The sequence below is a fragment of the Emys orbicularis genome, chromosome 1, assembly GCF_028017835.1.
Source record: "Emys orbicularis isolate rEmyOrb1 chromosome 1, rEmyOrb1.hap1, whole genome shotgun sequence".
Lineage (NCBI taxonomy): Eukaryota > Metazoa > Chordata > Testudines > Emydidae > Emys > Emys orbicularis.
Window position 1 is genome coordinate 82,520,819 of NC_088683.1, and position 13,412 is coordinate 82,534,230.

A 13,412-nucleotide genomic window follows, 5' to 3' on the forward strand; every position below is an offset into this window, starting at 1 on the left:
AGAAATGCTGGGTTAGATATTGGGAGCGCTGTCACGATGCACTGGACCTGGTTATGTGCCTGGTATGTGAGATAAGGTGGAGACATATACCACCTCTACCCAGTGTTAAGTTCATAAAGTTGCAGCCTGCAGCTTAAAATCTATTTCACTGTCTGTCTTTCATTTACTTGAATGGCCTGAAAAAAAAATCAATGTCTTCTAACTGACTTTTATAGGCTTTTGATAAGTCCCTAACATGAACACCTATCTAGGTTTTTTGCGTTCTTTATCCAAGCACAAAACCCACCACCTTTTTTTAAACATTTTAAAAAGGAACAGATTATTTCTCCATGCTCAAAACTCAAATAATGTTAAAAACTGTATCCAAGTCCACAGAGAATAAATATCATTGGAGCTCTAGAAACTAATTTAGTTTAAAAACAAACATACCTCTAATTCATTTTCTAGTTTCATAACCTTTGCTTTTAATTGATTTTCTGTTGAAATAAAAATAGGACATACTGAGTTATCCAAGACCTCTCAGCAAAGGAAATACTTATGAGAACTAGAGTAACAGCAGCAATCTTCATTCCCATTTATCAATATCGGGATGAAATCTTGTCCCCATTGAAATCAATGGAAATTTTGCCATTGGTTTCAATGTGGACAGGATTCTACCTATAGTTATTTAAGCCTAATGTTTTATTAGTTATAGACCCCATGTAATAATAAGTCACTTTGTGCATAGCTTTTTTTTTTTTTTAATGCTTATTCAGAAGAGTTACTCACCAAATTTGGCTTGCTCCTCCCCAGCTTTTTCAACTTCTTCTAAAGCCAGCTCTACCTCTTGGGCTTTCATCTAACAAAGAAATATACATAGCAAGAAAACAGATTTACCTTTAGGCTAATTTATGAGATGGTGATAACCTCCACAAAATCTCATTCTAGAACTAATGGAACATCACTCAGACCAGTGGTCGAGTCAGGTATAGAACCAGATACCCTCCGAGCACCAGGCAGCTGCTCTATCCACTAGGCCACACTAGGTATTTTTCCACAGGAATCATACTAGCAATAAAGAAACCTTATGTACTCAGAAGCACACATCCTGAAAACTATAGAAAAGGTCCCTACAAACAACAGACTTTGTAACCTGGTTGGCACTGCCATTTTCAATACATCTGTGATAGAATACAAGTAGTGTGATATAAAGATTTCAATAGCATGGTTTTGGGAGATACCTCGATATTGATGCAAAAAACGACATTAATAAATTATAAAATAATTTTAAAGTTGTTACAAACTTGTCTGCACATTACTGAATATTAAGATATAACTACAAGAATGTTATACCCAGGGTGCTTATAAATATAAGAATACATATGTTTAGCTAGTTATGTTACAAAATGTTAAAACTAATCAAAGAAATTCAATAAGATTTCGGTTTCTCTCTCTCAATGTCAACCATACCTCAAGAGCACAGACCACGTAAAACAATGTTTTAAGTAGAGGGCTAACTGTAAAAAGGAATGTAGGGTATATTATCATAGCAATAAATCTAGGTAGAGTGAACTCTAATAACCCCCACCCTCTTGCAAGAAAACCTACTTATGTTCTTAAAAACCTTATAGAATAACATGTGTAGCTGGAGATGTTTTAAACTTCTGTTTATTTCTTAAAATGTTGAAATGAAAAACATCTTTGTGAAATGGATAATTGCAAATACATTAGCTAAATGCAAAGCGCCTAATACAGCTCCTAATGTCATTGCAATGTGTGACGCTGGGCCAGAAAAAGTTAAGCAAGTATCAGGGTAAATGACCCAAATTCTACCTTTAAAGACATATTAGGAAAGTATGTCAGTGGTAATTAGGGCTATTCCTTACAAGTAGCTAGCAAAGCAATGTTAGATAGACTACAGCTTTGAAATGTAAACTTGCATTGTTAAAGAATTGGAAGAAGATAGTAATTGTAGTAGTCTATGTTTACCTATATCTTGTTAGAGGTTAACAATGTAATCAAACGGTTCCTGTCTATGTTGTATTCTGTGAATTGAGAGATCAAAAGGAGATCTTAACATTTAAATGAACTGTGAATATAGTAGTATCACTGTATCAATTTCTCTTTTAAATATACAGCAGAGCACCGGCGAATGGTGGAAGATAGACAATTGCTTTATGTTAATCCGTATATCTAATTACCGGTGATGCTTAGGAAATAGGTCTACTTCCAAGTCGCGATGATTGCCTATTGGTCAACTGAGGACTCCGTGCTGTCAAAAGAAGGCCTGGAACTGTATAAAGGACAATTTGGTCCTGATCCTTTTTATCTCAGATCTCCTTGAGCTTTATTCAGGGGAAGCTTGAGTCGTAAAACTGAGATCTCCAGTCCCATCTGGATCACCCTGGATATGAACATTGGATTATAACATATGGACTAACTATGAAAGAACTCTTTGCAACTCCAAAGCTCCCAATCTCTACTATGAAACTGATCTCAGAACTGTACTCATGTCTGTATGTATAATGATCTTTTTTTACCAACACTCTCTTTTCTTTATTAATAAATTTTAGTTTAGTTAATAAGAATTGGCTGTAAGTGTGTATTTGGTAAGATCTGGAATATTCATTAACCTGGGAGGTAATGTGTCCAATTCTTTGGGATTTGTAGAACTTGGCTGTCTGGGAGAGAGCCTAAAGGCTGGGTTGCTTTTAAGTTAAGGGAGCTGGCGTTTTGGCTTCTGTGTAACCAGTAAGATATTATAGAAGCTGTTTTGTGGCTAACTTGGTGGATCTAAGTATCGGAATAACCACCAGCTTTGGGGATTGTCTGCCCCATTCTTTGCAATTTGCCCTAATTGAGTAACCTCAGCACGGCCCCCCTGGGACCTCGGTCACACTATGTAAATGATAACATGTTTTATGTCCCAACATGGAATCAAATGACCTTGCAAACTAGAGTAAGAAGCCATTTATGTAAACAAGGTGTATATTAATAGATAATAAATTAATTACTGGCAGTGCACAAGCAAACCCTCAACCAACTCAGGAAGACAAGAAAATCCATCATTCCAAAAATAATTTAGAATCAACAACTTAAGCTAAAGACTTTCTCAAAGTTATTTAATTTTAAAAGACTTTGAAGGACCAAAAACTCTTATATAAAAAACAGGAATATTTGGACTTTTTGAAAACAGACTTTCATTTCCTGTTAAACTTTCATAAAATTGAAAGACTATCTCAGACAATGGACTGAATAAAGAGAAACTAGCTTTGAAGAGTTATCTGATGCTTTCCTGCTACAAGACAATTAAAGGACTGTTGTATATTCATTAAACAGACTGCACTGTCAGGAGTTGAAGAGTGTCACCTAAACCAATCCTGAGGGGATGAAGTCAATGAAAGGGTAAGCAGCCAACTGTGAATCTAAACAAACCTGAAAGAGGTATGTTCTCCTATAATTTCATGAAAATAGGAAGGAGAAGGGTATAGAAACTCTGAAGCGAGCCTCCCTCACATACACCCTCTGTCACCCTGTTCAGACACAGCTCTCCATAAGTAAGTTGACACAGACAGATAAGAAAAACAAAGAACACTCAAGAAGAAACCAACTCCAGGAAAATCTCCCGAAGACTTCAACATGGATTGGTGAGAGAAAGTTCACTAAATACACTGGTAAGTGATTAGATTTAAAACTTTTGTAATGATTTTGTTGAAATACTGTTGTAACTTAGAAAACATGGGGCTTGTCTATACGTACAGCTTAGTTAAGATGTTACCTACATCGATAGGAGAGCTTCTCCTGTCGTCTTACATACTCCACCCCCCTGAGAGGCGGTAGCTATGTCGACGGGAGAAGCCGTTCCGTCAACATAGCACTTTCTACACCAGGAGTTCGGTCCATATATCTGCATTGCTCAGGAGTGTGAATTTTTCCCTGAGCGATGTAGCTATACTGACATAAGTTTGCAGTGTAAACCAGTGCTAACACCAAGTTAATCACCAAGTGGTTAGACCCTGTATTTCTGGAGAGGATAAACAGAGAAATAATGGGATGTAACTGGATCTAAAATTCTTAACTTTCATAAGTGGCCTGTTTTAAGACAGATCCTTAAATGGCTTTCTTCTGAGTAACTAATTTGAATATCTTCTTCAATTTCATAGGATTTAGCTAAGATTGCTTACTTTACCCAACTATAAACTGTTTAGGTTATTAATTATTAATAGGCTTCACTTCCTTTAAACAAATTATTTTGTTCAGATGAACAGTTTTAAATATCTAATAAGATGCTAAAGCTTAATTCACAATAATTTGGGAAATAATATACTTTGGTCTTAGCTTACCAAGAGAAAAGCACCCCCACCCCCTGGGATGGCTCACGCTCAAGGGAATTAACAGCTCTCCACAGAGAGACATGCAGAACAGATTGTAACAGAAGTAACCAGTTAATCATTTGTGTTCAGTCATTTGTGCAGTTTGGTTTAATTTTTTTAAATCTTTCTTTAATAATAAAATAGCCATGGTTAAAAATTGTGATTATTTTGCTTGGTCTTGATCATGGTGTCCTGTAAGGTATGTAAAAGAACCTCCGTGACTACATGAGGGGGAGCCACACCCCTGAACTGGCAATAAGAGAAAAATTAATAAGAGCTCGCCTACAATTCCTTGTTTCTCTAAACTAAATGTTGTTAGTAATTTTTCAAATAAAATTACTTGGCATCCAACAATTTAAAACTATCCTTTTCAACCCCATACCACCTTCCTAATGAGCTGACACTCAAGTTTTGAAGGTTATTCCAGACTAGTACCACTCAAATGGGCACCGCACCATCATGTATTTTTATGCACCACAAATGTTACAGAAAAACAATTTTTAAGATATTTTACAGCATCTAAAAATTGTTTGAGATTTGTGTTTGTATTTCTCTATCTGGAAAAGCAGGCTCTTTTAATTACACAATCTGTTTTTCCATTCATCATACACACATGTAACTCCCAGGAGCACTTATGTGAAGCAAAAAAGTGTGCATGTCTTCCAGTACACCTGGGAGTTACATGTGTGTAGACAAAAGAACTGAGCCCTGAGCTTCCACTTGAAAATGGAAACGAATACTTTTATCTAAAAATAAATACATGAATGCATTTTAAAAAGTCATGTTGTTTTAAAAAATAAGATTAATACAAACCTTCATTAGTGACTGTGTAATTTTAAAAAGATGTACCACATGTTCAGGATTTTCATCTTTTAAGTCATTTCCTTCAACCTAAATATAGATGAGAATATGGTTTAGTTAAACATCAAGAAAATTAAATAAACACACTTAATACTACACACGTATTATACCAGTTCAGGTTAATTAAAGAATGAATCATAAAACTGTTAAAGTTCACTTAAAATACCTTGGATACAGTCACCAGCAAACTATCTGCCAGTTCTTCTTGACGAGGCAGATCATCAGCATCAATTCTCATAAGCTTCTTCCAATCTAAATTGGGTGGCATCTTGAATTTAAAATAGTTTTTCTGTAACAATAAAATAATCAAACACCAGTATTTATTACCATTTATGAACTTGTAGCTATGATTGTCAAAAGCAACCATGTGAATGGTAGAGACCGATGCTAAGAACCATCCACCAATCTCATAATGCAGTACATTGTGTTTCTCGGTGAACACACTGAGATCTTTGAATCAGATATTCCAGAAGGCAAATCTGCCTGTGGTAACAGAAAATCTCTTATATAACACCCAACAATTGCACTGCGAACATCTGATTACCCAGCATCCATTTCTGTAAGACAGCAAAATTCTTGTGCTAGCTACTACCCTCATCTTTTCGCTTACTGTGCCTGTATCTATAAAATCCAGTAGTTAACCTGAAAGCTGGCCAGTCTGTTCTGAGGGTAATAAGAGCTGAAACAGTAAATCCATCTACATGGATGTCTATATCCTGTCTATATCTATGTGTCACGGTGGCTTGCCATTGTATTGGACATGGTGAGAAATGCCTGGACTATATCCATAAGGGGGGTTTGAGTTTGTGGATTACTACATTCACCTTGGCTGTTCCTGCCACGCGCTGACAATAGCCCAAAAAGAGCAATTAGGCCCTGCTAAGTTTAAACACAGAACAAGCATTTTTTTAAAATCTATATATTGCCCTAAGTTAGAAGGATGGCAACAATGCAGTAAAAAAAAAAAAAAAAAAAAAAAGCCAGAACAGTCAATATATTTAGTCCATTGCTGCGAACTAACATAGAGAATTGGACAGATCACCCTCTGAGGGCTGGTCTCCACTTACCGGGGGATTGACGCGTGGCGATCGATCCCCCAGGGGTCAATTTACTGGGTCTAGTGAAGACCAGCTAAATCAACCGCCAATTGCTCTCCCGTTGACTCCAGTATTCCACTGAAACGAGAAGCATAAGGTAAGTCGACGGGAGAGTTTCTTCCGTCAACCCAGCGCCATGTAGACACCGCAATAAGTAGACCTAAGGTACGTCAACTCCAGTCACGTTATTCACATAGCTGGAGTTGCATAACTTAGGTCGACTTAGCCACATAGTGTAGACCTGCCCTCAGACATCCAACTTCTCCTATGTGCCCCAGTCTACAAAAAGAGAGGACTTTTGATGTCTTTTTAGCCCTCATACTCCCCACACTTGAGGCTATGGGAATCTCTCACATACTTCTGGGAACTGGCACAACTTGCTCTGCATTACTTCAGCCCAGTCTAGAGTTTCACCAACTTAACCTCCCTTTTTATATTGCACAGCCACACAACCTCAGCTGCCACTATCTTCCTCAAAGCACTCCTAGAATTGTCTGCGATGACTACATGAAAACTTAATTGCACAGCTGGAGGAGAAAAGTTATGAGGCAAATCATCCTTCCCTAGCCTCCAGTGACCTGCCAGCTCTCTGTACTTCACATTTATTATCTCAGTTATATCGTTTTTACAAGTCTAAATCCTGTTTTATTGGGGAATCCTTAGACACTGAGCAAAAATACCTAAAGAGAGGGAGAAGAGTTCTATTCATTGCTGCAATATAATTCAGAAGCTCTACATTACTTGATTTCATATATTGGCCAGTATTAAAAAGTCTTTAATAGCCCATATGCATAATATGCCATAAAAAAGAAAAATGTAGGAATTGTGGGAAAATATATTCCATAACATTCTAGAGCAGTGGTGAGCAACCTGCGGCCCACATGAGGCCCATCAGGGTAATCCGCTGGCGGGCTGCGAGACAGTTTGTTTATGTTGACTGTCTGCAGGCATCCCACCTGCAGCTCCCAGTGGCCGTGGTTTGCCGTTCCTGGCCAATGGGAGCTGCAGGAAGCGGTGGCCACCACGTCCCTGTGGTCTGCACCACTTCCCACAGCTTGCATTGGCCGGGAACAAAGAACCGCGGCCACTGGGAGCTGCAGGCAGCCATGCCTGCAGATGGTCAAAGTAAACAAACTGTCTCGCAGCCCGCCAGCAGATTATCCTGACGGGCCACATGCGGCCCATGGGCCGCAGGTTGCCCACCACTGTTCTAGAATCAGTTTCTCTGTGTTTACTAAGTGTTCTGGAAAATATAATCAATCATTTTCCAAGGATGACACTACACATGCATTATGCATATATTTCTGATCTTCTACTTCTCCTGGATGACAGGGAGACACAGCTGCAGTATGCCATGCAGAAGAAATTCAAGTCCTGCCCAGTTAATTAGGAGAAAAGAGATTAAGAGGGGGAAAATATTCTAAGCAGAAGGAGAAGATGATGTGTTAGAGTAGCAGATGACCAAGGAAAACAAGAGGCTGAGACTGCAAATTAGGCAAATAGGCTATTGGCATCATGAAAACATGGGCCATGAGATGTCAACAAGTAGTACTGAAATGGAACCACAGGCCCACTTCCACAGACAGACAAACGATTGAGGGTTTTGCTGTGGAAGGGACAGTAAAACCCTCAATCAAGGACACATCTAAGAATATAAACACAGAATTATCTTCTAACAGCCCCACTCTAAAATTCTGCTGTGCAACCAGTCCTTCACTATCCTTCCACACATCTCTTGTCCTTCCTAATCCCTAATTAGCTAATGACTCAGGAATCACAAATCCTATTTACACAAACCTATAGGCTACTTTCATTTCAGGATACCAACTTTATGTTTGACCATGTAAGCAGGATCTGAATGAATTCTACCCTGACATCTAGTGATGAACTAGGGAAGAAGACTTTAGCAACCGACCTTGTTTGCATAGACTGGCCTAAGTGCGCAGCATGATGGAGCTGCTTTGCCCAAATGATCACTTTTGGCAGGTGTTGGATTGCAAGTCACTTTGTTATTTGGTGCAGGGCTAATAAAGTCTTATCATCTTTGGTGTGTGGGAGCAGAACTGTGCTTGGCATGCCCTGATTGATGGTTTTACCCTCAGCTGAACTGCGCTCACTAAGCGAGGGGAGGACCAAGGACAACAACTGATAGTGGGATATGGTGGAGGGAGAAAGGAGGAGTATCTTAAAGGAACTTTTGGTTGTTGGACTTAAGAACCTGAGGCAAAAGACACTGCCCAACATACTCTGTGGTGGGTATTTTGCTCATGATCTTATGCTTATAAATCCTGCTGTGACGTTGCACGCCATGTTTTATGGAAATACGATCATGAGTGTAAATATGATGTAACTGGAATATGCTTTATGCAAAAAATCTCTTGTAAGGTATCATAACAAAGGTTATAACCTACTGAATATATTCCTCCTATTTGTATGCATGTATCATTCTTGTATCTGAAGGTAAAAATATGAAGTATAACTCTGAGGTCCTATTGTAATTATGCAAAGTGTGGGCCATTAATGGTGGTTTAGAATCTTGATGGCTCCCATTGACCCAGTCAATTGGTTGTAAATGGTTTATTTACGTGCAAACCTTCCTGTGTACGTGTGGGCCAACGCAGGAAGAATAGAGACTAGGGGTCTTACAGTGACGTGACCAGGTCACATGATGCTGGAATCCATCTTAATCCCCATCCTTGACGAGGCGGGGTGGGGACAAGCACAGATAAAAGATTCCAGCCTTGTGCCAAAGCTATAAAAGGGGGTGGAGCAGGAAAAAGGGGGTGGCCAGTCATGAGAAAACCCCTGCTTACCCCCTGAGATGTCTGCTGGATCTAACAAAGACTATACCAGGGGAAAGGACTGGACCCAGACTAGGAAGGAGTCTAGTCTGTGAAAGAAGCTTATTGGAACATCTTTGAGGGTGAGATATTACCTGTAATCAGTTTCTTAATGTATTAGGCTTAGACTTGTGTGCTTTGTTTTATTTTGCTTTGTGACTTACTTTGTTCTGTCTGTTATTACTTGAAACCACTTAAATCCTACTTTTTATACTTAATAAAATCACTTTTGTTTATTAATAAACCCAGAGTAAGTGATTAATACCTGGGGAAGCAAACAGCTGTGCATATCTCTCTATCAGTGATATAGAGGGTGAACAACTCACACATTTACCCTGTATAAGCTTTATACAGAGTAAAACTGATTTATTTGGGGCTTGGATCCCATTGGGAACTGGGTGTCTGGGTACTAGAGACAGGTAACCTGCTGAGCTGTTTTCACTTAAAGCCTGTAGCTTTGGGAGCGTGGTCCAAACCCTGAGTCTGTGTTGCAGCAGGCTAGCGTGTCTCGCTCAACAAGACAGGGTTCTGGAATCCCAAGATGGACCATTTATTAACTCATGTCTTTTATATAGGCATCAATCTTGCAATTGGTCCAAGTAGAAAGCTCTCTGTGTTTGTATGAATGAATCTATTAATCCAATTATAGGATTGGAACTTTAAATTGTAAATTCTTAGGAGCAATGATTGGGTCTTCTACATGTCCTGTAAATGCAAAGGACACTTTTGGGTGCAGTAAACCAAATAATGCTACACAGTATCAGTTTATTGATGATGGCACAGTCCAAAAAAAAAAAAATCTCTAACACTTGCTCGCTCCACTTGCTAGAACATGCTGTGCTGGTTGTATTTGTAGTTGATCTCTTTATGGCAATGGATGAAGCTCATGGGTCTATGCTGATATTATTAAATCTATCTGCTGCTCCGCTGCAAAATCCTCATCGTGGCACAGCGGTGGCCCTGGCCGTCTGACAGCTATGATAGCGGGGCGTATGCCCTGGTAGGTCTAACCATGCTACAAAGGTGTCGGACTATTCAATCCAGGGAGGGGGATTGCTCTCTCAGAAAGAGTGCATCTCCTTCTCCTTAGAGGTTGAAGGCTAGCTAAACTTGAGGAGGTACGCATGCCTGCCTGCCTAGCCAGTGGGATGGCTTGAAGTTAACAGCTAAAACAACACGAGTAAATGGGTCTTAGTTCCCTGCACATCATGAAACCGTTCTAAGGTGGCAGAGTGGAAAATGAGCGATGAGAGGCTGCTAAAAGTGTCAGGTGCTAGGCCAACAAGGAAAAGGACAACCCTTGCTGTGTGTACTTACAATTGTAGGTTGCTGGTGAGAGAGGAAACATTAAACCATCTGATGGAGGAGAAGAAAAGGATAAGATGCGATATCCTTGGTGTCAGCGAAACCCAACAAAAGGAGGAGTTGGAAAAAGTCAACTGGAAGGATGGAAACACTGTGAGGCTCGGAAAGGGAGATGGCACTAGAAATGTTGGAGGAGTCGGATTTATCGTCAGTAAGGATTGGTCTTTGAAAGTCATATCATGCCAGCTAATATCATCACGTATTGGTGTGTTGCATCTTCGGATGGAGTCAAAAGCTACCCTAATGGTCATCCAGGCCTATGCTCCCACAAGTGCAAGTGAGGATGAAAAAGTGGAAGAATTCTACCGAGAGCTCAAAAGAGCCCTCTTGCAAAAGTCCACTTACACTATCACGATGGGAGATTTTAACGCCAAGGTCGGGCGAGGGAAAGCTGGTGAAAAGTTCATAGGGCGATACGGCAGTGGCGAAAGGAATGAAAGAGGAAAAAGGCTGGTAGTGATGGCAGAAACGAAAGAACGGTACATGGCAAACATCTAGTACAAAAAGAAGACTGCAAGAAGGTGGACGTTGATCACACCAAACGCAAAGAGCAAGAATGAAATTGACTATATTTTAGTCAATAAAAGGTGCATTGTTCAAGACATCTCTGTGGTGCAGCCTTTCAGCACCGGCAGTGACCATCGCCTGCGTAGCACGAAGTTGATTTTCGACGAAGCGGCGGAAAAGAAGGTGTTACAGATGGTAAATAGGAAACAGCGGCCGAAGACATTCGATGAAGCAAAGCTGAAGAAAGTGATTTCTGGGTTTGACTGGAGCCAGACGGAAAAGTGTGATGAGGACTATAGCATCTTTGCTGACAATCTGAGATGTTGCATAAAAGCAGCTGAAATTGAAAAGCTGAAGAAGGCGAAGGGAAGATTCTCTAATGAAACGAAAAGCTTGTTGGAGAAGCAGAGAAATATGAAAAGGAGCTCAGATAACAACCTTGAGTACTCCATTCTGTGCAACCTTATACAGCGAAAACTGAAGGATGACTTTAAGAACTTCCAGAAAGAAAAGCTCCTCAAAATAGCTGAATTATGCAAGAGCCTCAAGACATGCAAGCGGGAATTGACACAGTATAGATTGAGTGTAACAGCATTGAAGAACAAGGACAGACAGACAGTAATCAATAGAGCAGGAATGGTGGAAGTCTGCAAGGACTTTTATACAGAAATGTTCAATTCAAGAATCAACGTCCCTCTCCCAACGCTGCAAGAGTCAGAAGAACGCGTCCCCCGCAATAATTGTCAGCAAAGTCCGAAGCGCACTATACCAGATGAAGGAGGGAAAAGCTCCAGGCAAAGATGGAATAACGTCAGAAATTATTTCTGCAGGAGGTGAAAAACTTTGGAAGACCCTTGCTTTAGGATTCAGTCGATATCTTGAAGAAGGAAAAATACCATCAAGCTGGAAGGAGTCGAACACCTTCTTGTTGCACAAGAAGGGCGATCGAGAAAATCTTAAGAACTACCGCCCTATATGCCTGCTCTCTCACATCTACAAGCTCTTTACAAAGGTGATAACAAACCAAGTCTCGCAGAGTCTGAATGAACAACAGCCGAGAGAGCAGGCAGGGTTTCGAAGAAATTTTAGCACCATCGACCATATATTTAACCTTAGCCAGCTCCTAGAAAGAGCGAGGGAATACAAACTCCCACTGTGCATTGCTTTCGTCGACTATGAAAAGGCCTTCGATAGCATCGAGTTTAACGCACTATTAAAAGCGCAGGGTATTAACACGCAGAGCAGGGTATTAACACGCAGTACATCAGTTTGTTGAAGGAAGTGAATACTGGATGTACAACAGACATTACTCTCCTCCGCATCCCAATCGAGAAAGGCGTAAAGCAAGGAGATACGATTTCACCAAAACTATTCACCATCTGCCTCGAAATGGTTATGAACAAGATCAATTGGAGGAGTGGTGTCAACATAAACGGAGAACGATTATCTCATCTCAGATTCGCAGACAACATCGTACTAATTGCTGAAAGCATCAACCAACTGCAGAGCATCCTACAAAGACTCGACAAGAAAAGCACTCAGGTCAGCCTGAAGATGAACTGCTGCAAAATGAAATAGATGCAATCAGACCTCTTACGAAATGCCCGAATAACGGTAACAGGAGAAGAAATCAAAGAAGTGGAACAGTACATATATTTGGGCCAAGAAGTTAATATGCACCAAGACCTAAACGGAGAACTCTCGTGAAGGATTCGGGGAGGATGGTGTGCGTTTAATTCCATCAAGGACATCCTCAAAGGAAAAATCTACAAGACCACATGTACAAACATCTTCAATTCAACAGTGCTGCCAGACATGCTGTATGGCAGTGAAACATGGGCACTGACAAAGAGAGAAGAGCAGCGGCTGTTGGTAGCTGAAAGGACAATGGAACGAGCTATGTTGGGAATTTCCCTTCTGGATCACATCCCAAATGAAATGATCAGAGAACGAAGTGGTGTGAAAGATATTGTCGTGGAAAGCAGATATAACAAGATGCGACGGGCGGGCCACACAGCATGGCTCACGGACAATAGGTGGACCGCAATCATTGTTGAGTGGTACCCACGGGAACAGAAAAGACCACCTGGTCGGCCTCCAAGAAGATGGGAAAATGACACTGTTAAACGCTTCGGACGAACGTGGAGAAGAAAGGCAAGAGTGCGAGAAGAATGGCGGACGTGTTGTGATCGGCGCAGTCTTAACGACAGCTGAAGACTGATCGATCCAGGTGATCTGCTGCTTTGGATACTAATGATCATGAGGTGTTGTTGACCAACTTGCCTGTGGACCTATGCAGCAGCAGATGGGGATGATTTTAGATGGCTCGGGGTTCTCAAATCGCTCCTCTTCCCTAAGAGTCATCTCATACAGGGCTCCATTTAGTTACC

The 13,412-nt window shown here is 40.4% G+C and overlaps 1 protein-coding gene across 1 annotated transcript in view; it reads right to left on the reverse strand.

Annotated features, from left to right (window-relative positions):
• Positions 1-13,412, reverse strand: part of CEP290 (centrosomal protein 290) — a 113,582-nt gene that overhangs the window by 97,860 nt on the left and 2,310 nt on the right. The window contains exons 2-5 of the mRNA XM_065400984.1: positions 5,380-5,502; positions 5,166-5,243; positions 769-838; positions 430-476 (exon numbers count right to left, since the gene is read on the reverse strand). Of these exons, the coding sequence (XP_065257056.1) occupies positions 430-476; positions 769-838; positions 5,166-5,243; positions 5,380-5,481 (297 nt within the window). The 5' untranslated portion in view covers positions 5,482-5,502. The remainder of the gene's footprint in view (positions 1-429; positions 477-768; positions 839-5,165; positions 5,244-5,379; positions 5,503-13,412) is intronic.